The 24,018-nt window shown below is 38.6% G+C and overlaps 4 protein-coding genes across 4 annotated transcripts in view; 1 reads left to right on the plus strand and 3 right to left on the minus strand.

Annotated features, from left to right (window-relative positions):
- LOC131672714 (homeobox protein SIX3) overlaps window positions 1-1,501 on the minus strand; it is a 38,558-nt gene extending 37,057 nt beyond the window's left edge. The window contains exon 1 of the mRNA XM_058950121.1: window positions 277-1,501. Within this exon, the coding sequence (XP_058806104.1) occupies window positions 277-932 (656 nt within the window). The 5' untranslated portion in view covers window positions 933-1,501. The remainder of the gene's footprint in view (window positions 1-276) is intronic.
- A 12,209-nt stretch (window positions 1,502-13,710) lies between these two features.
- Window positions 13,711-16,538, minus strand: LOC131672730 (toll-like receptor 13). The gene is made up of 4 exons (XM_058950145.1): window positions 16,455-16,538; window positions 15,888-16,244; window positions 14,401-15,014; window positions 13,711-14,047 (listed from the first exon to the last, which is right to left on the minus strand). The coding sequence occupies exons 1-4, from the start codon at window positions 16,536-16,538 to the stop codon at window positions 13,711-13,713; spliced, it is 1,392 nt and encodes a 463-aa protein (XP_058806128.1).
- A 1,263-nt stretch (window positions 16,539-17,801) lies between these two features.
- On the minus strand, window positions 17,802-20,822 carry LOC131672722 (protein C12orf4). Its single transcript, XM_058950137.1, has 9 exons — window positions 19,822-20,822; window positions 19,536-19,757; window positions 19,248-19,451; window positions 19,052-19,170; window positions 18,845-18,981; window positions 18,664-18,787; window positions 18,468-18,586; window positions 18,257-18,382; window positions 17,802-18,169 (listed from the first exon to the last, which is right to left on the minus strand). The coding sequence occupies exons 1-9, from the start codon at window positions 20,316-20,318 to the stop codon at window positions 18,056-18,058; spliced, it is 1,662 nt and encodes a 553-aa protein (XP_058806120.1). The 5' UTR covers window positions 20,319-20,822; the 3' UTR covers window positions 17,802-18,055.
- A 305-nt stretch (window positions 20,823-21,127) lies between these two features.
- On the plus strand, window positions 21,128-23,462 carry LOC131672723 (SUMO-activating enzyme subunit 1). The gene is made up of 6 exons (XM_058950138.1): window positions 21,128-21,323; window positions 21,626-21,797; window positions 22,095-22,351; window positions 22,450-22,625; window positions 22,708-22,840; window positions 22,927-23,462. The coding sequence occupies exons 1-6, from the start codon at window positions 21,229-21,231 to the stop codon at window positions 23,087-23,089; spliced, it is 996 nt and encodes a 331-aa protein (XP_058806121.1). The 5' UTR covers window positions 21,128-21,228; the 3' UTR covers window positions 23,090-23,462.
- Window positions 23,463-24,018: the final 556 nt, after the last annotated feature.

Below are 24,018 nucleotides of genomic sequence, written 5' to 3' on the forward strand. Positions count from 1 at the left end.
TTGCAAGAATTTCATTGTCGACGGCCGGAATGACACTTGTTTACATGTCGCTCAATGAAATTCCGTAGCCGGCAATCGCGTCGTACGTACACATACACGCAGTTTGTGTATCGTAAGAAGCGATATTTACAAAACAGGTCGCAAAACCGACCGGTAAACGATATCCGAAAGCACTGCCGGCGCGACGCTCGCTGAAAAATCGCGGAGCACTTGAGGGTGCTGCTGATAATATTTGGTTTTGCGAAAAGCAACAGAGCAAAGGGCAAAGCAATTTACCTGTTTTTTGCGGCTGCCGCACGGTCTCGTTGTCTGCGATTCTTGAACCAGTTGCCGACTTGCGTGGGCGTGAGACCCGTGGCTGCGGCGAGCTCCCTCTTCTTGCCTGGATTGGGATAAGGATCCTGCAGATACCATTCTCTCAGTAGCGATCTGGTTCTCTCCTTGAAACAGTGTGTCTTCTGCTCGCCATCCCATATGGTCCGCGGCAGCGGATATTTCTTTCTGACGCGATACTTATCCACAGGACCCAGAGGCCTGCCTCTCAATTTTTCCGCCTCGTGGTAGTGCGCCTCCAGCCACATGGCCTGCAGCTTGCCGTGCGAGTCCTTGGTGAATTTGTGCCTCTCCAGAATGGCGTACAACTCGCGATACTGGCCCGAATGGAAAGCGACGATCGCTCGTGCGCGCAACACCGCTTCGCTCTGATTCAGCTCCTGAATGTTGGGATGCGCGACGGGCAAGCTCCACAAGAAGCGCGCCAGACGCTCGATGTCGCCCGACTCCTCGAGCGTCTCGCACACCGTCGACACTTGGCCGACGGTGAACGAGAGCGTCGGTAGCGCGAACACCGGCGACGGATGCACGATCGGCCCAGCGGGGCCACCGCCGCCGACCAACGGCGCCGCGGTTGGCGCCGGAGCCACCGCCGACATCTCCTCCGCGAGTCGACCCGTCGCCGCTGGTGGCAGCTGCACTTGCGGCTGCCTGCTACTCTCGAGGGCTAAGGCTACGTTATTGTTGCTGTTGCCGTGTTGATGGCCGTGATGCTGAGGCTGGTGCAACCGCGAGCTCGCATGCTCCAGCTCGAGCCGCGGAGCTTTTGCTGGGCGGCTGCTCTCCTCCGGGATCACGGGAATTTTGTCGGATGATTATCAACAACGACAACCACTATTACTTGCGTACCCGCGACAAAATCACCACCGCGATAGTCACTTGTCGTGCACACACTGTCTCCTTCTCGCGAGCATCGTCTTGTGCGGAAAAAGCGTTGTTCGTCAACACACGCTAGATCGAGAACAGGTGTATGCTTCAACGGTTGAGTGTACACCAGCGGCGGCGGCGGCGGCGGCGGCGGCAGCAGCAGCAGCAGCAGCGGCAGCGGCAGCAGCAGCAGCAGCAGCAGCAGCAACAGCGGCAGGCGAAAGGCTCCTGCCTCGATCGTATCGGATGGCAAACTGGTTTCGCTTACAAGCAGCCGGCATCTCTCGGTGGCCGCATGATACGTTTGCGAGAGCGAGAGAGAAAGAGAGAGAGCGCGCGCACTGATGTTGGTTGGTAGTGTTAGTAGTGGTGGTGGTGGTAATGCCGTGCGAGCAGCCTATCGAGTGAGCGTTGCTCGCTCCGCCCATCGCGATCCCAAGGATTGGCCGGATCTAGTGGCTGTTGCCCGTGGCAACCCGCATTGCTCCCTGCTTAATTATCCCCACGCTCGCGTTCTCTCGCGTTCTCTGCCACACACGCACGCGTATATATCTATATACGAGAAATGCTATAAGGATACTAAAGTGGGGGATACATCACTCTCTTGCTCTGTGTGCGTATTACTCCTCTCTCTCTCTCTCTCTCTCTCTCTCTCTCTCTCTCTCTCTCTCGAAAGATGGAGAGTAACGTGATCCCTCGATGCTCCAAGATTGACGTTGCTGCTGCTTTTTTTCTTCGCTAGCTGCTGGGATGGGGGTGGAAAAAGGCTCGCTTTCGCGGATCTTTGACGTTTAGTCGATATCTCGCCATGCGCTACGATCTTAGAGGGGAGGGACGACAATCTTCTCTGTCTCGCGCTCTTTTTTGCGTGCTACGCTACGACCTTTCAACAATGACACGTGCAATGCGATGCAAAATTTTATTACGTTGTAATATCTATTAGTATTTTTAACGAAATGGTTCTTGCTACAGTTGAACTTTGCTCAAATATTTAAAGATATTTATTTGTTTTTTTAGAACAAATGAGAATAATGGTGAGAGCGAGTAGTACATAGCAAGGTTGAGAGAGGTGATTCGCGCGCGACTCGAGTCTGAACGATGTGGCGAACTCCGTTTTATCGAGCGCTGCACCAACCCCTACCATCATCTCCCGCAGCTCTTCTCATTCTATCTTCCGCACGATAACGTATTTGCTCACAAGAATAATGCGCATGCGCCAGATGAAATCCCGTCGATGTCAATCCACATCATACATGTAAATTTCTTGATAATTTGACGAAAATACCATAGTTGAGTAATGAAGTAGGCTCGAGTGGTAAAAATAAGAAAAGAAACTATTTACAAAATGCTTTAGTGGAACACGAAGCAGTTTCTGAATCGTCAAGCTCAATCGAGCTTGTGCAATAGTAAAACGTGGAGCTGATTTGATTGAGTCGGTGAGAAGAGATGATAGTAGTAGATAAAGGACTGGTAGTGTGTGTCTTGATCCATCGGTGAATTGAGCAGAGCGAGGGAGTTATGTATATCCAAAGGAGAACCTTAAGTCTTCGATGACAGTCGGTGCGCGGTAATGCGCTTTACACTCTTCGCTCCCGAGTGTTATTACAAGATATAAGAGCCGATACGCAAGGGTGAAATACAGCACGAGTATTAGTATCGATCGGCCTTCGCGCTGCAATCGATGCTCGACCAGCGGCGTATTATTAATGCCGTGTGAGCGCAATCGACCAATTGCGACAACTTGTTGTAGAGCTTTGTCATTGCTACGGTGACAATTGTTATAGCAATCAACACATTTTGCTACACGTCCAATTAAGCGTTTCGGCTTTTTTTATCGCCACTAAATTACTTGCAAAGCGCTGAAAATGAAGGAGACCGTAGCTTTCAACGCTTCAACGCTGTGCCCTCTTCGCGCATAATCCTCCGCGGTGCAAAAAATACCGTAGCGATATATACAATATGACGGCACGATTTTATTATCAGTGACGCTCGGACTTCTAATGGACTCGCAGCCCCTCTTACACTCGATGGCGCGAACAAATCTAGCGTCCGCATTTGATTATTCATACCACTGCTCCCCTACCACTACTGTTTTATCCTTTTTATTTGCCAATGCCCACGATAATGCTCCCGCGTTGAAATATTCAACTTGCGCTGAAAATATCCTTTAGCTCCATTGACACGTTTTTTTTTATGGAAGTGCAGCTGATTATTTTTTCCTTGCATGCCGATATAAATGTTTCGTTCGAGCAATTTTTGAACGGCAAAACGAATGCTTGATTTCTTTCTCGAATCTCATGGATGTACAAATCTTTTCGTATTACGCCGGACATATACGGAGCCTGTGAAATTTGGTCGGTTTTCTTTATAAAATAAAATAACAATTGCGAATATTGTTCTTCTCGCTGGGTTGTGCCAACCTCGGATAGCCGAGGATATATTAGAAAAGTAGGGGAGACCAATCCTACCCTTCTTAGCTGTTCAGGCAAATCAGACGTATGTATATAGAAGCGAAGAAGGGAGTGCCAATGGTCAATCCGAAACACACGGGTGTCTTTGCAAAAATCCTTGCTCTCTCTCTCTCTCTCTCTCTCTCTCTCTCTCTCTCTCTCTCTTCTCTCTCTCTCTGTCGTTCGGTCTCGTCCTGTCCGTGTATACAATCGGGTACCAGCAAACCCCCTGTCGCGCACGGACTAAGCGCGCTCCAATCGGAAGGTGCCAAAGCCAAACACTCATTGGGCCCAATTAGCCGTGCAGCTAACTGCTGGTTTCGCTCGCTTGCTCTCCAATAGACTGCCTCGTGGATTTTTGCATTCTTTACTGTGTTGTATACCTCCACTTTTTTCCCTCAACTCGTTCTGTTTTCTTTTTGGATTTTTAATGGACTTTTAGTCGAGCCGCTATTGTCTCGATACCCTAAATTCTTGTTATTTTTCGATTTACATATTAACGGTTATTCCAGCGGACAAATCGATGGGGAACTGAAAGTTGACTGCAGCCACGAGCCTGTTCGAAAAAGAAGTACAATCGATATTGCATCGATCGATGCATTAGCGCGCGCATAATCGTCGTGTTTGCATCCAATCGAATACGATGGAGCACACGCGCTACGTGCTATACATAACACGTGCGTTTCCATATCATTTGATCCTGTGATTAAACGCGGGGATCGCTCTATCGCGTGAGAGAGCCCATTGTTTACGCGCGCGCATCGGCAAATTGCCTGTCACTTTGTTTCGAGCTTTTAGTCATTCCCACGCGACACTTCCACGTATGCATTTGTTTCTCGTGAGTGAAAATTAGTGGATTTGCTGCTGCTCGAAGTGTGTAAGTGTGTACACATTCGAGGACATAAAAGACCGTTATGTAGATGAGTCGAACGCAATTTCCGCGTTTACACGACAGTATAAAAACCATTACCGCAATATTATTCGTTTTATCAGTCACCTACGTAACACTAGTCTATTATTTAGCGTCGTTGTGATGGATTTATCACGTATTTGTCTGGATAATTCAATGCGCAATGCATTATTCGGAGGTAAGTACGTTGATTCCATTTGGTGCGCATTAATAAATCACGAGAAAGAACCCTTTAGTTATCATAATGTCCATTTGTGTGCATTACTGCTATCGATCCCCGAAATCGAATGCATCACGTAACAACAATCAATTGTCCATTAGTCGGAACTGATTTCCCAACCGTACAACGTCAATAAGGGAAAAAGGTGTTCCAACGACGTGTCGATAGGTACAAACACATAGCCTTCCACTCGAATACATTTCTACAAAGACAAACGTCGCCAAAAAAACAAGTTAGACACCGGTGAAGAAACCGAGAAAGCGAGAGAGCGAGAGAGAATTACGGGCAAACAAGGCTATAATAATTATTAGCGGTTTTAGCGGTTTTTATCCAAGTGAGTCTACCTATATAGTGTATACCAAGAGCGAGAAATAAGGGCGAGACTGCGATCTATTGTGGGGTTTGCTAAGGGCCCCACAGCCCTGTGCTCATTGGCGAGAGCGACGTATCGCTCGTGCGCACGGATAATCCTCTTTGGCCTGTATACGTGGCATCATGAGAGAGAGAGAGAGAGAGAGAGAACGAAGGGGAGAGTCAGCGAGACCGTATAGCTCTTTCAATATGGCGCGTTTTGCTCTCGCGCGCGCCTCATGCCTTTATTATTTAACGGCTGTTTAATGGACGAGAGAAAAAGGAAGGTTGCTTGGTGTGAGTTGCTGCTTGATTGATGCAGTGTCGATCGGTGCAAGTTTTAGCGAATTACCTATGCGCTCTACAAACTTGTCGTTAATCGTCAACTTTGGCTTTCAAGGATAGATTAATATTATTCAGTGCCATTAAATCATTGCTTCGTACAGCTTCTACGACGTGTCCTAAATTTCTTCACTTTCTTAACTCGACTTATTTTTATTCCTAAATTTCTGTCTTTTTCCCGTCAAAATATCTCGCATCAATCTTGGAATATTGAAAGATTTCCGGAAGCCGAGCAGGACAAAACAAGAAATAAATACAAAAGTTTTATTTGGCTGATCGAACATCGAAAATAACTGTCGTGTGCGGTATCGTCTGTCAATTTCACATCCCGTGCGCACGTACGTTCGTTCACCCCAATAATAGCCGCAGAAGAAACAAACGCGCGTACGGGATATAGACAGGGCGAACGAAAGATTTTCATAAAAATAAACTCTAGCAACCGCAGTAATGTACATGCGAAGGGAAGACGAAGAGAGTTCTAAGTTACAAGTGGCGCCGAGGAAGTCGTCGCGAGGATGGTAGTCGAGCGCAGATCGCGTGTATGTTTACACAGGAGTTCCTTCGGCTACGTGAAACTCGAGGTGATATTGCCTTGCGCTAGATCACGAGACACATCTGCGATGGCGCCAGCTACCGTACGCTTTTGTTTGTCTTTATTATACGTACGAGGACGGTACCGGCCGTTTAAAAAAAGATTTAAGCTTGCTTGTGTCCGTTGTTGAATAATCGGTCAATGACATTTTTCAGTTCAGAACAAATATTCAAGCCAACTACAGCTCATTTTATTTTTTACAATAGGCTCCACGGTACATTGCACGTCGACAAATAATTTCAGTGCTGCCGAGTCCATGCGCGCATATACACTGGTCTTCGTCACTTGACTGGGAATTTCGCTCAGCGAAAAATTTGCGGCTACATCCAGAATCTGTTATATGTATGCATGGAGTGCGCAAAGTAGCGGCCAAATTTAGCAGGTATTTTATAGGCGAGTGCACTGCGATGAGAAAAAAATGCATGAACAGCTCTCGCCAAATGTATTCATTGGATTGTAAGCGATTTTCTGCTCTTGACAACACACTCGCGAGCGCAATTGAACAACGCTGAGTTGTTGGATTTCAAAATTCAAAATAAATTGTCGGCTCATTTCTCAAGCGCTCGGTCGATTCTTCAATCTTTCAAAGTAACACGTGAACTCGATTCTTTTTATTCGGCGTATCGTGCAACTCTTTCAGGCCTACGCGTTCGTTACCCCAAATTTAAAAATAATAAGTTATCCAAACAAAAGGCACTTCCACGTGGCAGAGTGACATTCATCCTTTAGCCGCGATCTTTTCCCTCGTGTTATCGTTGAAACGCTGACTGTCTCGAAAAAGACGGGAAAGAGGAAGGAAAAAGCCGAGCTGTGGGAAAAAAAGGAAAGAAAGATCGTATAATGAAACGGCCCGAAGTGACAAGCGAGCCATTTGGAGCGCTGTATATACGTCGCGCATAAGAAGTAACAACAAACTTCGGCTAAACGTACCGAGGCTATTATTTGCTCTCGCGACTCTATATCGGATTCCCGCGTCGCGGCCACTTCCTGCAGTAAACCTACGGTGTAGCGCACTTTTTCTCCAGTGGCGCCAAAGCGTCGCTTTTCCCCGTCACGGCGAAGACGTTTGACGAGCACCACGCCTAACGAGAATAGACTTCGCGCACGTGAGGTGCGGTGCACTTTCGTCGGCGCCTACAACACAAGTGGCCGAGTCAATTTTCGTACTTTCCGCTCCATATTTCGCGATACTTTACTCGTATTTGGCCCGAAAGTTTTCCCTCCGAAAGATTTACCAAGGGGATAATTATAATTTAATACCAAAACTATTAAAACTTTTTGTTCTGTTTCTGTTTTTTCTGTTTTTTTTTTTTAAATTGTTCTATATATGTGATGAGGACTATATTTTTCAGATCGAGAACATTATTCCGAAATAGATCCCTCATTATTTTTAGCGAATAACAAAATTGACCAAGTGCCAGCACTGTTGTGCCAAAAGTGTACAGGTATAACTTGCTGGACAGATTTCAAGTTTACGACATGGTCGGTCCACCCTCTTGTCCTTCTCTTTTTCTCAGCAGTTGAATGACCAACAGAACGTCGGGGAAGCTGCTCGCGCGGGAGCAGCAGTAACGACGTTGTCGTTTCGATAGCTAAGCAAACTTTCTCGCGCTGTGAAGTCTCAGCACCAGATCGGTCAATAGTACGTGACGAAGACAATAGCTCGATGCGCGGCATCGGCAGTGGACGATGCCGTTGCTTGGACGAGGTCATTTTTAGATCCACGGTGAGAAGGTATCGATATTTTAGTCTCACAGCTTCGTCGACCTAATAAAGAGAGAGGGAGAGAGAGTGATGATTGAAATATTACTTCTAGCGTTTGTGCATCGATGATACTGTAAACAAATCAGCAAATCGTTTGTCGAGTTCTACGTCTATACTATTCGATTGCTTTTTATTGAGACATAATTCAACACTTTCTGAAGCCCTGTAATTAACTTTTTATGATAAATCACCTATTCGCATCATTAGGACGCATCCCAAAATAACAAACATGAGTAGAACAAAAGATAAAGTAGAGAAGTATACGCTATGCTTTTAAGATAAGCTTTGAAGATAGTGGATAGCTAAAATGTTTTGAAAACTGAAAAACATGAGAATCTGAACGTTGAACAGCTCGCAGAGCCTCGCATGCTGCTTCGTGGTCGACAAGTTCTCTCTCGCTCTCTCGCTCTCTCTCTCTCTCTCGCTCTCTCTCTCTCTCTCGCTCTCTCTCTCTCTCTCTCTCTCTCTCTGAATGCCTCTGCCGAGTCATTTCCCGACACTAGAAAGGTATGACAAGCTGGCGCAAAATATACGCGCCTACCCCTCACAGGCGAAACGCATACAATAAAAGAAGCGACTCGCGAAAGGTGGCGCACATCTGGAAGTAATTACACCGGTCGCTGAAAAACCGATGGACAATGACCACTGCATTCTAAGCGACCTTCTCTTCATTGGCAGCAGGTAGGATTTTACGCCAGAGAGCGACTGATGCGCGTTTCAAACGTGACGATTCCGCAGTAACCGGGATTAACGGTGTATGCTTCGCGTTAGTTCTAGTAGGATTCCATCCACCATCATCACCGTTGCAAAAAAGAAGCTGCTTTCCTCCCTGAAGGACTTTGAGGCGTTTTCTCTTTCGCTCACGCGTCTCTGCGGAAAACGCAGAGTAGTTAGTGGTGCTTAAAAAAATGCTAAGTTTATGGATAATTGTCGCGAGCTTATTTGTCGACCAAAAAATGAAAGGGTCAATTTGTTGAAAAGATTCGTTGCCAGATTCGTCTTGGATTTGGATTTGGCTTTGGATGCTTTTTTCGTGATTGAAAATAGCTGGAAACGATCGCCAGTGTAAAAATCATTCAAAAACCCGTGGGAGGGTCGACTTGAAAAGCAACAACTAAGGCGCGCGGCCACAAAAACAGACGCAAAAGCGACAATCTTTTGGAACCGAACCTACTTAAATCGTCATTCCAGTCCCTCTAGTCTCGCACGAAATGGCCTCTTTTCCAGGGGGTGTTTAGTTTCTTCTAGCGACTAAAACGCCGCCAAGCCGCTCGGAAAAACGTGGCTCGTTCTTTTTGGACTGCGTGCGCGTGCGAAAAAGTAGAACACCAGCCCTAATCAAGATCCGAGCGACTTACCGTCGAAAGCTTCTAAGTAGGATCCGTAACGTAAGCAACTGTCAAACAACGGAGAGGCACGAAGCGAAACTTATGCTACTTTTTGCCCCTTTTGCGTCTTCCGCTCGCTCAAGAGAGAAAAGAAGATTCGCCTTGACGATAAAGCGTAGAGAGAAGTATAGCGGCAGCCGCAAAGGTATATATGTATAAGAGAACGGAGCGCGAAAAACGCTGCAGGCTAGGAACGTGCCTGCCTTCAAATTGCGAGGATGCCGCTCGTGGTTTGGCACCAGACTCACCGAATCGACGCGAATTTTCTCTCTCGCACGTGACATCGTGACATTGAAAATTAGCTCTCGAGTGCGCTGAAATTTCCGAAGATAGCTAGTGTACCTCTGCAACATATTATACGCACTTGTCGATGGAATTGAGCACACTCAATGCGGAGGATAAAGCAAAGAAGAAAACATTGAAATGCTTTTGAACAATCTCGGAATCATTCGTTGAGTGCGCGTCAGTTGTGTATGCGAAGCTTTGTGCAAGCTCTGTAGCAAGATCCAAAGTACCAATGAACCAGCAAAGACCGGGCAACGTTCGAAAATCTAGGGCAAAGGAGGAAAAAAGAGAGAGAAAAGAGAAAAAAAGAGGAAAAAAAAGAGTCAAAATCCAAAGAGCAGCCTGGAAATTCAGAGCGCTAGGCAGCCTTAAAAGTAAACAAGCCATTATATTGGTCGCAGCGGTCTGCGGGAAGGCGATTTTCGTGCGGCTCGTATTGTCCAGAGGCTGCACTTTTGTAAAACCATTGTGGATACGTATTGATTGTAAGCGGCTTGCTACGCGATCACCACACCCCGCTGATATACAATGCCCTAGAGCGCGCGCGTGCACGGAACGAGAAAGAAGTGCACTTTTCTTCTTTCCGTCGCTCGCCAAGCGAGAACGCGTCGACGTTTTCAATGGCCTCTGCGGCAAGAGCCGCAGCTTACGTATCGTATAGACCTGCCTTTGTCCAAGGTGCGAACAAGTTCGAATAAGCGACCTTCTTAGCTGCTTTCTTCTTTATGGGTAAACACCATTTTTTTCTCATTTTCGAAACTACTTTATTGGATGGATTTTATATGCGCGCCTGCTGCATTTCAAAATGTAATTCAAATAAGCTCGATCAACTTTTCTTCCTTTCCGACATGTATATTTTTACATTCCTTTTTATGTTTTCAAGTCTTATGCCAACGATATTTACATCGATTCTCAAATCACACGAAACTTTTTTACTATTCCAGGGGGGATTAGTGATCTTAACCATTCGAGAGTTTTTTTTCTTCTCTTGTAAATGCCCTTCTAATCAATATATCTTCATCAAACTTTTTCCTCAAAGCACTCGGACGAACCTTACATTTTCATGTTTGCAATTTTACAAATCTCAAATATGCGCCCAACAAACTCATTATTCGCATACAACACTTTTTAGCCAACAATCATTTAGCCCCATGCACGATCCTGAATCTTATAGCGAACAAATACCACTTTTTGCCAGCTCATTTTATTCGTTAGAATCCTTACTTTTAGATGAATGGTTAACTTTTTAATAAAATTATTTTTCTACGTCTAAAAAGTAGCTCCTCAAATTTTATTGAAAATATGTATAATTTATCTAAAATTACCTTGTAAGTGTTAAAAAATGATACTTGTCTCAAGGTCTAGATCCTAACGAACAAAATAATCCCTAAGAATAATTTTCGGTTATTCTGATAATCAGGAAGGCGTCAAATTTTTGTCACGAATAAATTGTTACATTAACAGTAACTGATTTGAAACCGTTACTTTTGCTTATTCCAAGTACTTTACGAAAAGATTATGCAAGGGAGGAAACGCTGTAAGCTCCAATTGAAATATAAGTACTCATATTATTGTTTTTGGAGCATCAAACCAAATAGAACATATAAAAGAAAACGAGAGAAACATAAAAAAACTCACTGCAGTGTCAAAGCTATACTACACAGTAAAAGAAAAAACATTTGTGTACATCAACGCCGCATATTGCGCACTCGATGCGTACATACCGTAAGCAAAAGATAAAACGCATGTCGATTTTAGGTCTCGGATTTATCTGATTAAACTGACATGGAAACACGGGGCTTAAGCGAGTAAGCTACAAGCGCGCGCGCCTGTGTGTGTGTGTGTGTGTGTGTGCGTGCGTGCGCGCGCGCGTCCATGGGGAACATCAGCAACAAATGAATAATGAAAATAAAACCTCGGGGCGGCGAGTGAAAGAGAGAGAAAGACAGAGATGATGATGCTATCGCGGGATTACTCGCCTCACGCATCAGCGCGCCTGCGATCGACTTATTGCACAGACTCCCTATCCGGATATACACTTTTGCCGCTAGCTCCGCGCTCGTTCCTAATGGCCGAGGGTTGGTATTCAACGGGTGCTGGTTCGATGGGTATAACCACGAATATTTGTGATTTTAAGGGTTGAGTCGTTGCTTTCTTTTGTTTTTTCGTCTATCTATACGTTAATAGAATAGTTGGAACGAATTTATTAAATAGCAAAGAAACAACCACTTGATAGTGATGATTAGTTTTGAAAAGTCAATTGAGCGCGTCATAAATTATTAACGAAACATCCTCATCTGGCACCAAAGAAAAAGAGGCTATGACGAGAAAACGAAATCCGACGCCGAACCTCGGCCAAAGAATCTGAACTGTTTTTTTTGTAAGTGTAATAGGCGTGCATAATGATCGACAAAAGCTCTCTGCGGCTATATACCTAGAAGAAATCGCAGCGCACGCGTGCGTGTATTATTTTTCTCCCCGCATATTACGGCTGCTGCTGTCCTTCAATATACTTACATGCTGGTGCCAATTGGCTCCGAAGCTCTCGGGTTACCACCAATGTGGCAAGGAGACGACACTCGATACACACCGCCGACAAAGCTGCTCATCTTTTGGAACAGTCGATTACTGTGGATGTGGGCTGTCCAAATTTGCTAGTTCTTGTCTTGGCTCAGTTTCGATAGAAAACTCCGTTTCGAATACCCGAATTTGCGTAATCCTATTTTCGAGCAGTCAAGTACGACAAAAAATTTCTCTTGTACTCGAATAGTAAATGAAAGTTGAACATAGTTCCGAATTAATTGTTGCATTGAAAGAATCGTCAATCTCTGCGGTATTGTAAGCATGCGGCTGCGGAGTTGGGTTTTCACCGGCGGGGCTCGCACTCGTAGCTACGGAGGCAGAACAGAGTGTGTAACCTAATATATATAGGCTTCTATATGCGTATAGGAAGATCATCATCGGTAAACTTTAGCGCGATACAAAGGCTGATCGCCACATCGCACGCGATCGAGAAGCACGTCAGACAAAATGACGATCCACAGCTACACCAGTTGGCTGTGTGCCTTAATGCACATGTGCGCCAGCTATACCGCGTGTAATACGCATATAATCGTTTACAAAATCAGTCAGTAGTTCGCTGAGTGTGTGTCTATAATCTTGGCTCGTGAATGCGCGCTATCCTTAGAACATAATGTCTTATTCGAAAATCGACGCGTTAATGTATATAATTTGCTCTGCAAAAATGATTATTTTGAGAAAACAATCGTGTATTTAGGCATATGACTGGTCATTTTGAAATAAACCACGGTCAAGTCTTTGTGCGCGTACAAAGGCCCTTTTGATCTGTCAAGTTTCGTCTTGTATATGTAGACTTTCGGCTTTATTGTTCGTCAGTCCTTTACTATGGCATCACGAGAACACTGCTTTGAGCCCTAAAGTGCTAAAGCTTCTATCATCATTGCACCATGAGCGTTGAGAGCCTACCCGAACCATACCGTCGCTTAGTATGTGGTCGCGAATAAAAGGGTTTACGTGTTAATGATGCACTTATGGAGTACAAGTTGGCAAGCAATATTTTTGTGTGTGCGTGCTGTTGAAGGGCCGGGACTATAAGCTGTAAAGTAGCTGATTCATAAAACTACGTGAACTGAAGTGGGTAGTTGGTTGCCATATATAGGTTTATTTTTCTTTATCAATATAAACTTATCCTTATTATTGTTAAGAAAGTATTCCATCAGTCAATTTTGCGTAATACTTGATTTTATAGAACATTTCTAATGTGAGTATATAACGACAATATGAGCAATGAAACAATATATATAAGTTAAAGAACTACTTTTCATTAGGAATATCATTTGTAAAGTAAACTGCTGAGACACGGTACACTTTATCTACGCACATTATACACAGCGATAATGTGAATAATGGAAGAATATATATAAGTTGAAGAACTACTTGGATTTAGAGTGTCATCTGAAAAGAGAACTGGTGAGATACAGTACATTTTCAACTTCGGACGTTTCTCTTTTTATCACATCACTTTCAGTGCAATATATCTTAATTTCTAACATTTTCTTTAATCTCATACATACATTCATGCACAATTGTTAACAAGAAACCTACATAAAAATCTCTTTTTTTAACAAAAATGTGCCAATCGAAAGCTGAGCTCTCTCATATTTTCAAACAATCCATAAAATCACGTATCAAGCCTCGTAAGCTTCGCGATTGTCGCCATTAGGTAGAATCTGCACCATATCGTTATGCGACTCGACAAAATTGGAGTAGCTGACAGTGTCAGTACGCTGATGTCGCATCTTCGAAATCCATTGGCCAAGGCAACCACGCGAATAGTAAACAATGGCGACCGCTGACAGACCAAAAGCCACCAGAGCGAGACAAGTTAACAGGGTTGAGTAGAGGATCCGACCTGTGTTACCAGAAATGTAACTAGCACTGTTCTCGAATGGATCTTTGCACACAAGCTCGGCATCTGTAATATTGTTGAGCAATCGGTTGTAATGGTTCGGTGGTGACGTACATCTGAAAAATAAGCAAAGAAATTTCAATTTGAAAAGCATTTATTTAATAATGAAAAAAATGTTTGAACAATTGCATAAAAACGTAAGTCACATAAGGGCGCTTCCGAACATCCCTTAGAATGGCAGTAAGTACAGGAGCTGCCATCTACGAGAGGTCGACTCAAACTAATGATACATATTCTTTACGTTGAACATTGAAGTTTCGCAATAGGGCTTATTAGTAATTTAATTTCTATACATTATTATGTTTCAATTTCGAAATATATTCGTACACATTACAATATAATTTTGTCCATAAAGATTTTTGTCAAAATTCTTTGAATCTACAATTTATTAAAAACTAATAGTAATTACCTAAAACTGTTTATTAGATCAGTGGTCAACTTGAAGGTGTTGATCCATTTCATATTGCAATCACATCTCCATGGATTATTTTGCAGATCAACGGCAGCAGTTTTCTGTACTATCGGCAGTAGATTCTCTTCCAGTGTTTCTAGCGCACAGTTCTGCAAGGACAGTGTTTTCAAATTAGGTAGCAGCTTCGCACTCAACATCCCTGTAGGATCGGATCTGAGGTACACTCGCGAAAGCCTCTCAGAGTCCCGGAACGATAGATGCTCTAAGCTTGTTAGATTTTCAAAATCATTGAGTAGTACAGAGGTCAGATTTGGAGAATGATCTGCGTAAAAAACGCGCAAATTTGGCATTACAAAACTACTAAGGTGAGCGATGTTTGTGCCGCAGATGTATAGAACTCGAATATTGAACGGTAAATATGGGATCTCTTCTATTGGATTCCAAGACAGATCTAGATACTCAAGATTAATAAGTGGTTCAAACATTGATGACGAGAAATATAAAGAGGATGTATTTCTAAGATTCAGATGTGTCAGTTTCGTCAAGTTCTGAAAGACATACTGATCCATTTCTTGTATGGGATTGCTTGCCAATGAAAGAAATTCCAAATTCTGAAAATAAGTAAAACAATATAATTAAAAAAACTTTTTAGAAGAATAAGCCAAAAGTATGTGCATTGATATTTAAAAATTTATTCTTCATTTCTTTGACAATCTGTCGCGAAATTGATATATTTCGATGCTAATGTTAGAAAGTGATTTGAGCCTCCAGTGGACGTTTTGTCCAAGCGAAGTAAAGCTGAAGAGGCCACACGAGGATTATATCACTTTCTCGCACTAGCGTCATTATATACTATGAAATTATAATTAAAATAAGTATGATTCTTACAGCTTCATGAATGTTCCAGTCCATATCAAGATAAAAGCAATAATTATGTACAAGTTATTTTAAATTTCTAAAATTATTACGACACGAAAACAAAGTTTTTGAACTTAATGAATAATAAGTTTAACAAATGATTTTAATTTTTATTTGAGCTAAAGAGGCAAAATTATGAACAGATAATACAAAATCAGTTTAATAGCCTGATATTACTGCTGTTAAAAGCTGCTCTTTTATTTATCAGGTGTTTTTTTCCATTAATATCTTATTTTCAATACTCGAGCACATTTTTGCGAAACGTGTCTTAAAAATTGTTGTCGTTTATATGAATATTATGTTGAATATTTAAATATTTAAACATGTCGTACCCGCGCTCTTATTAACAATTATAGTAATATTGTACTACTTTATTCAATTGGAAATTAAAACCCTTGTAATTTCAAGAATTGCAACTAATATCGTTGTGAAAACATTCGTTAGAATTAACGAGATTATTCACTACTACAGTATCAAATAGATACAAAAATACAATTTCAAATCTACTTCTGTCTCAGTAATATAATAACTATTCTCATACACGCTAAACAGTAATATAATCATACCTTCATATGTTGTAGCATCGTATCGTTCACGACGTAGATATCATTGAAGGAAACATCCAAAGTCTTCAATTGAATAATTTTATAACTCAAGGCTTTGTCATCGATGTAATAAATGTTGTTATGACTAACGTTTAGCGACAATAATGTCTCTTCCTCTGAACATAGAAAGAAAAACGTTTCCAATTTATTGTATGATAGGTCCAACGTTTCCAAACTTTTGAGTGATGTAGAGCAATCAATAAAACGGTCAAGTTCATTCCCTCGAAGAATAAGTTCTGTTACTTCTCTCATATCATTAGAAAACTGTATTTTGGTGAAAAAATCTTCTCTCGTGATTCCACGATTTGACAAATCAAGCTGTTAATATATTTTATAACTATTACGTTATCAATTAGCATACAAAATACAATAAAATTATGGTGAATAGAAAAATCATTGTAAAAAATATTTAAACCAAGTTTATTGATATAACAGATTTAAAAAAAAAAAAAAAGGATTAACAAATAACGGTCAACGTGATCATAATTTATAATAAAATATTTGTAAAAGCCAAAATTATTTTCATACCGTTTTCGGAGTGGAAATAAATCCTCCAAAGCAATATTCCCACTGGAATAACATAAATGCACTAAAAATTAACTTGAACATCATTATTCTATTGTTATTAAACTTTGTTTCACTTGAAATGTAAAAGAGCTAAATATATAGTATAAATAGATAGAATTTTGTAATGGATCGAGATGCTTCGATTTAATCCAAGTGCACCGATCGACGGTCCAAATGAACGGCAAAGAGAATTCGTCGGCGGCAGACAGGTCAGGAGTTCAGTACCATGACCGCTATTGCTGCTGAGGAGATAATTTCAGATTAATTCATTCGCCAAGTCTCTGGGATACAAGCAATCGATCGCGATATTGACGTCGATTGGAAGGGGCGGATTAAATTGTTCACGCTTTTGCAATTTGAAACTTCCCGCGTTGAAATTTATGCGTTACTGACAATGATAAATCGTTTTAATTGAATTTCTGGCTTATCGTTAGTAAACTTGTTGTTTAAATAAATCAATGAAAGTTACATTTTAAAGAAAAATTTTAAATTGTTAAGCCTGCAAACATTTTTAGCTATAGTGATAACTATTTCTCTTATCTCTATAGTAAACCTATAAAGATTATTTCTTTTAATCATGATTACGACGAAATAGTTGCGCTTACCACGAGCGATTTATATACGAACTTATTTCTTCTAGATATATACCAACAATTAGTTTAATAAATATATCAACTAATGTTGTGCATTGTGCTAAATTCAACTTTCGACACGATAGATTGTTTTCTCTGCAACTAATCGCATTCTAGATTGCGCGTGTTTTTCAATTAACTTATACTCATACAATGATATCATTTATTGCGAAACGGTTACTATAATTAGAGTAAAAATTGAGTCAAAGTTTCACGTATCTTCTTTTAATGATTATTCACGTAGAATATTCATCCTTGAATTTTCCATTATCCACTAGTAAATTGTAGAAAATGATAATTACTTTGTGTTTATCGAAATTATAATTATTGCTTAAAAATTACTTAAAAACCAGAAATTTAAACAGACTAAACAAAAAAAATGTTAGGATCTTGTAATCGTGATATAACATAAATATTGAAATAATGATATGATTTATACAACTTCGATTTTTTGTAGGAACTTTATTATTACAATTATCCAAAATAAATCTATTTGAATGAAATTGTTTTTATTTAGAAAGATTAATTTTCGAATGTAACGAAGAGACTCGAATAGATAAGTAGGATGCATAAACGTTAAAATAATGTAGAAGCGTTTACATATTGTTATTATATATAATAAAAGCGACACGTGATAGTCGTAATTTTATAGTAAAAACGTGATATAATAGTTGTGAGTTTGTAAAAATTCCTGTAAATTCAATCAATCATGATAAAACAACATTATTACAAAAATAAGTATTATTTATTTGCCACCGATTACTGACACTTATTTCTATTATGAAGCGTTGATGAAAAATTCAATAATGTCTTTTTCAAAATAAATAATTCAAATTTATTTTGTCTGTATAATTTAAACATATAAATTGTATATAATAGATATATTTTGTCTATTGCAATCTTCATCTTACATTAACTAATCATTTAGTATCACTTTTTAGGTGTTTGCGGTGTACTGGTAGCTTTAAAAACCAGAGGATTTGATACCCGGAATATACTAGGTAGCATCGTTGCTAATGTTCCAAAAACTTCTTCAGACATTCCCTGGAAACAATATGAAAGAATATATAAACTCCATGATATACGTTTAAATTGAGTATATTATATAAAATATGAATATTTTGATAATACTTTTGGAACTAAAAACTGTAGATTTTTTAATTCTGCACCTCCCCAAGAAGCCATTTCAATCATAAATCCTTTTACACACTTGAATACAAGTTCAGCTCTCTTAGTACACCATGCTACTGTCATGTCCTAAAAATAAAAAATTCAATAATAATACTTTTCTGAATATGTAACTATGTGCGTATAATAAAAATAAATGAAACCATAATCTCACCTCTGTCATTTCATGGACTAAGAGGACGGGTATTGTCAAAGTAGTCACATCATTGCAACAAGCAGTTTTTAGAATGTTTCTCAAGCCTAATATAGCTGGATGTCTTGAATTAATATCACCTAAAAATTAATGATAAGAAAATCAGTACTATTCTACACATTTATTTTATCACATTTAATAACCAATTGAAGTATACCTGATCTTAATTTATCATTAACTACCATGTGAAAAACTGCGTGAACTTGAGCCAAATTGGAATGCCTCGTGATAAATACATCTCCCATTTGTAATGTTTTACTCGATGTAGATTTTTTTGTTTGCTAAGTATAAAAAATACATTTTAATATTGCATTAAATAAAGTATAGTATTTATTTACTTGTAAATCACTGTCTTCTTTATGATGCACTTGTCTCCAAGCAACTGCATCTTTCACGTCTTCCCGTATTTTTTCTAATTGTTCATCAATTGGTGGAAAATGGAATTCAGTTGTTAATTGTGATATGGAAATCAATTCTATAAACATTATATAGCAAGATATTATTTATTCTTTCTAAATTTCAAACATTTGATATAATATAAAGACCTTTAGTGACTCCTGTGTAACTTCCTAAATGGTTATCACTTAATAGTACCAAGCCACATAAATCATTTGAATATAATCCTAATGCAGTCTGTAATCTCTGTGGAGTAGGGTCTGCACTTCTAAAATTATTTACATCACAATTATTAGTATAATTTACATTTGTCTTCCTTAAAATGAAAATGAAAAATGTATATACTCAGAATCACAGTTTTTTGTTCTACAAAAGTCAAGAACATCACCAGTTAATATTCTAATATTATGCATTTGTTTCATTTGAGAACCTAAATGAATAGTAAAACTTTCTTCAAGTTGCTGGTAATCAGATGTACTTTTTTCATCACTTTGAAGTGTATCATTGAAGTTGGGATAAAGTGGTGGTAAAGGAACCAATGGTGATTCTCTAAAATAATTTTTCATTGTTATATTATACTTTTATATTATTTTAAATGATAATGTCTAAATTATAAAGCTTTTTATGCCTTACACAGGAGTTGGAACCATATTTGTTTGCTGCTCCTCTAACATTCTCATTATCCAATTACGATACTGTCTCCTCTGCTCAAGTTTCAATGCATCTACTTTAGATCCCCAGTGACCTTGCAATAAACTTTGTTCTTCAAAATGTCTTCCAGCCATATCATTAATAGATTTCTCAGTTGATCCAGTTTCTAATTTTTCCACAGCTGAGCGCATTTCCTCAGTTTGTCTATAACATAACAGTCTTAAAAATTTGTACAAGGCTAGTTTTGAAAGTAAAATTTTATACTTACTTTTCAGTAAGATGCTCATAGTCTTTGTCTCTCATTGTAATAACTTCAGTAACATCTTTACCAAACTTATGTTCAGCTTGCAAAATTGGTTCTAAAGATGGTGAATGTACTAATCGATGATAAGCTGCTGCAAAGAGTTCTTCATCTGTAGTCCCAATTGGTTCAGCATACTCTGATGTTGTTTCTTTGTAAAGTTTCTCCCACTTTTTAATAATTTCTTCAACATAAAGGTCTCCATTTTTAACAGCACTTATAAGTTTTTCTGCTTTATCATCATGAAACTGTAAAGTCCATTCTTTAATACCAGATTCCAATGAGTTCAATAGATCAATTTCAACATAACATGGCAGCTTGAAAGATTGCATGATTCTATGAACAAGCTCTTTTATTGATCCTTGATAAGGAATTTTTATTGGTATTTCCAATGAGTATTCTTGGTCTGTTGTACATGTTGGAAATTTAAATATAAATACTTTTTCTATGCACTCTTCATCCATTTTATACTTGTTTTTTGACTTATTAAATATGAAAACAAGTTTCTTAAAAAATTAAGGTCTATTCGAGTCAATCCATTTTTGTTATAAATTTAATTAATGGTTCAGTTAAACAGAACTATCTTGTTTCTTGTAAATAACTTGTGAACTAGCATCATAGATATCAAATGTAAAAATAAAACTTTTATAAATAAAACTCACTAATTTCTATACTTGCATAAAATATAAATAATTATGTAAATTGATGGAAAACAGTAATAAGAGAGATTCTAAAATTAACAAACAAAACAAAACAATCGACAATGTCTCTTTTGAAAGTGTAGATAATTTAATGTCAAAGCATTGTTGGATAATTGATGGTATTTTACTTGAATCGATGAATATATAGTCACTAATTCACTAGCAGATATCTACCTTACTTTTACATTTAATTTATTATTTTGAATTCCATTTTATAATAATTATTAATAGAAATAAGTGATTTAGAGTAGACCTTTTTTAAAAGCCTATTTGTTTTGGTTAGACGCCCCCAATTCCGCGAACTTTGTCAAGTATCAACATAGCTGCAATATAAAAACGCCAAAACTCAGTACTACCACTACAGGGTTGGGCGATTCTGTCGAAAAGCTTCCAGCAGTTGACTTCAGACCTCGCAATTTTTACTCCCGCCTTACGAAAATTGTGAGGTCTGAAGTCAACTTCTGGAAGCTTTTTGACAGAATCGCCCAACCCTGTATTACTAGAAAGTTCATAGTGACAAGGTTGGTAATTAGTTTAATTTAATAGAAATCAACACTGTTCACAGCGGTACCTAAACGGAACTACGCTTCCTTCCTTTTATATGTAAATAAAATAAGTAAATATAAATATAATATAAAATATAACATAAACAGTAAATAAAAAGTATTGCAAAATGGTTGATCAAAAGAATAATTCTGAATTAACTGACGCTGAAGCTGAATTGTACGATCGGCAAATTCGCTTGTGGGGTCTGGAATCTCAGAAAAGGTAAATCTTGTTAAGACCTAACCTATAGCTTTGCCGGCTTTTTATTACATTTTCAAGTAACACAAAAAAAATTTAATTACAATTTATAACTTATATAGTGATTACAAAAAGACACTACTTCTATTTACATGCAACATCAATCTTAATTACATTTGTTTGATACGTTTTTACTTTTCTATTGTATTTTATGTAAATACCCAAAATGTAGTACAAGTACTCAAAAGAGTATTGTATTCTTAGTTAAATAATGAATTCCCATCTACTTATAAATGTAGATTATTAATTAAAATATTATTTTATAGGCTTCGAGCTGCGAGTGTTCTATTAGTAGGTTTGAATGGCTATGGAGCAGAAGTAGCAAAAAATATCATACTTGCTGGAGTAAAATCTGTGACATTCCTTGATCATCGTCAAGCTACAACACTGGATATATGCTCTCAATTTTTAATTCCACAAGACCAAAAAGGTCAAAATGTAAGTGGACTCATAGTTTGGCATAAGTGCACAATTTTACTAGATGTTTAAATGGGGTTCAGTTTTTATACTCTTTAAGCATAGCTGACAAAATTTTCAGAGATGAAAAAAGATATCTCTCCAGGATACAGAAAGATTAAAAATTGATGTAAACACTTTTTTAAATAATATGATTAAGTGACCATATTGTACTCAATTTAAGTTAGGTTATAGAATTTTGCATTTTGCCTTATAATTTAAAAAAAATTTTTAAATTCAAAGAAATAACTAAACTATATTTTCAACACTCGAATTTAGAGAGCCCAAGCATCATTGCAACGAGCAAAAAATCTGAATCCTATGGTGGAAGTTATTGCTGATCCTACTAATATAGATGAAAAATCAGAAGAATATTTCAAAAACTTCGATGTAATTTCTGTTACTCAATGTACTATTGAACAAATGAAAAAGATCAACACTATTTGTCGCAAATATAATAAAAAATTTTTTGCTGGAGATGTCTGGGGGACATTTGGATTTACTTTTGCTGATTTAATAACACATGAATTTGCAGAGTATGTTACTCACTGTGTATATGATTATATAATATTCACTATTTACAATTTCTTATAATGTTATGATAATTTATGTATTTTAATATTAATAATTTTAGAGATGTCGTTCAAACTAAGAAAGTTAGAGAACTAGAAGATGGAGAACCTACTGGAAAGGAAAAGTTTGAAAAGATCAGTGTTACTGTTAAAAGTTTTGAGAAGTTTGTTCCTATTGAAAAAGTTTTAGATGCCGAGAATTTGCCAAAAGACTCTGAAGCTTACTACCTGTTGCTTAGTAAGTAGTCTCTATATTTTTAAAGTCAGTCAGAATTTTAGTTGAAATATATTTATTCATAAACTTTTCTCTAAAACTACAGCTCTGTTGAATTTTCGAGAAAAGCACAAAAGAGATCCATTGCCAAATGAAAGAAACGCAAGTATTTTGAAGGATGAAGCAGAAGCAGTCATAAAAAAGTATAAACTTGGTGAGACAATAAACCGTTTGCTTAAGTAAGTATCATACTTTTGAAGTGACGTGAATTTCGGTATTAAGTAATAAACCTTTAACACTTTCTAAAAACAAATAATATTTACAGAAGCGATCTGTATGGTCAGATTAGTCCAGTTTGTGCTATAGTAGGCGGTGTTATGGGACAAGAAATAATCAAAACAGTTTCTCAAAAAGAGCGTCCTCATAATAACTTGTTTGTATTAAATCCACACACATTATGTGGTCAAGTTCTTCGACTATCGTCATAATTAAAAAAGCTAATTTAAGTATGCGTATGTTGGCATACTAAAGGTAAAGCGGGATAAGAAGACATTTAGCCTATACATATAAAAATTCTAAATAATAATTTCATTAATTTTAAAATTCAGATAAACCGTATTAAAATATTTTTTTATTTGTAAAATACGCCTAAGTTTTAGCACAATAGTATTGTGCATTTATATTATTACCGGAATCAATTTTGTCTAACATTTGTATCATTGTTGACCTTACATAAGCATACCTGTAACTATTAGTTTAAATAATATGTACATTTCGGAAACACTGAAGAAATAATAAGTGAAACTATCTATATTTAGACATTATCTAGAATACATTCTGAGTAAAATAAAGTTTTTCATTAAAAATAATAGATCTAAAAATTCCAGTAATTTTAACATAAATATTTTGCCACGCATTCTTCAGAGCAAATTTTACTTATTTTTCGTAACAATCTGATTTTAATATATAAGTATAAAAACAAATTTTTATACAATGATCTAAGAATATAAAAATCTCATGTTATTCTGTCCGAAAGTATGGAGGTCATCATCCTCTCCGATTTCCAGAACGTAGCAGAGAGAGAGAGAGAGAGAGAGAGAGAGAGAGAGAGAGAGAGAGAGAGAGAGAGAGAGAGAGAGAGAGAGAGAGAGAGAGAGAGTGAGAGAGAGAGGCACCCCTAAATGAAGATTAATACAGTTCCATAATTGAAAGCAACATTAACAAATGGACTCTAGTTGGGTCTCGACGCAGCCTAAACATGCCTAATGCTTGCGCCTCGGTTCTCGGGAACAATGGGATGCAGGTACGAGTACACGACGGTTCGACGTAACGATATTGGCACGTGGCCTCTTCGCGCCCATCGAATTATCCGTTTGACGTCTCTCTGACGTTCCATTATTAATTCGCGCCAGTCCTG

The sequence above is a fragment of the Phymastichus coffea genome, unplaced genomic scaffold (genome assembly GCF_024137745.1).
Source record: "Phymastichus coffea isolate CEN01 unplaced genomic scaffold, Cenicafe_Pcof_1.1 PCOF00157, whole genome shotgun sequence".
Classification (NCBI taxonomy): domain Eukaryota; kingdom Metazoa; phylum Arthropoda; class Insecta; order Hymenoptera; family Eulophidae; genus Phymastichus; species Phymastichus coffea.

Excerpts from the sequence above, each read along its gene's own strand:
- LOC131672730 (XM_058950145.1), bottom strand. The coding sequence starts at position 16,538 with ATGATGTTCAAGTTAATTTTTAGTGCATTTATGTTATTCCAGTGGGAA. Across the intron at positions 16,245-16,454 it reads TTATTTCCACTCCGAAAACG|CTTGATTTGTCAAATCGTGG; the intron begins GTATGAAAATAA and ends ATATATTAACAG. Across the intron at positions 14,048-14,400 it reads GATCTAATAAACAGTTTTAG|ATGTACGTCACCACCGAACC; the intron begins GTAATTACTATT and ends CTTATTTTTCAG.
- LOC131672722 (XM_058950137.1), bottom strand. The coding sequence starts at position 20,318 with ATGGATGAAGAGTGCATAGAAAAAGTATTTATATTTAAATTTCCAACA. Across the intron at positions 19,758-19,821 it reads TATGAGCATCTTACTGAAAA|ACAAACTGAGGAAATGCGCT; the intron begins GTAAGTATAAAA and ends GTTATGTTATAG. Across the intron at positions 19,171-19,247 it reads ACAAAAAACTGTGATTCTGA|AAGTGCAGACCCTACTCCAC; the intron begins GTATATACATTT and ends AAATAATTTTAG.
- LOC131672723 (XM_058950138.1), top strand. The coding sequence starts at position 21,229 with ATGGTTGATCAAAAGAATAATTCTGAATTAACTGACGCTGAAGCTGAA. Across the intron at positions 22,352-22,449 it reads ATAACACATGAATTTGCAGA|AGATGTCGTTCAAACTAAGA; the intron begins GTATGTTACTCA and ends TAATAATTTTAG. Across the intron at positions 22,841-22,926 it reads ACAATAAACCGTTTGCTTAA|AAGCGATCTGTATGGTCAGA; the intron begins GTAAGTATCATA and ends TAATATTTACAG.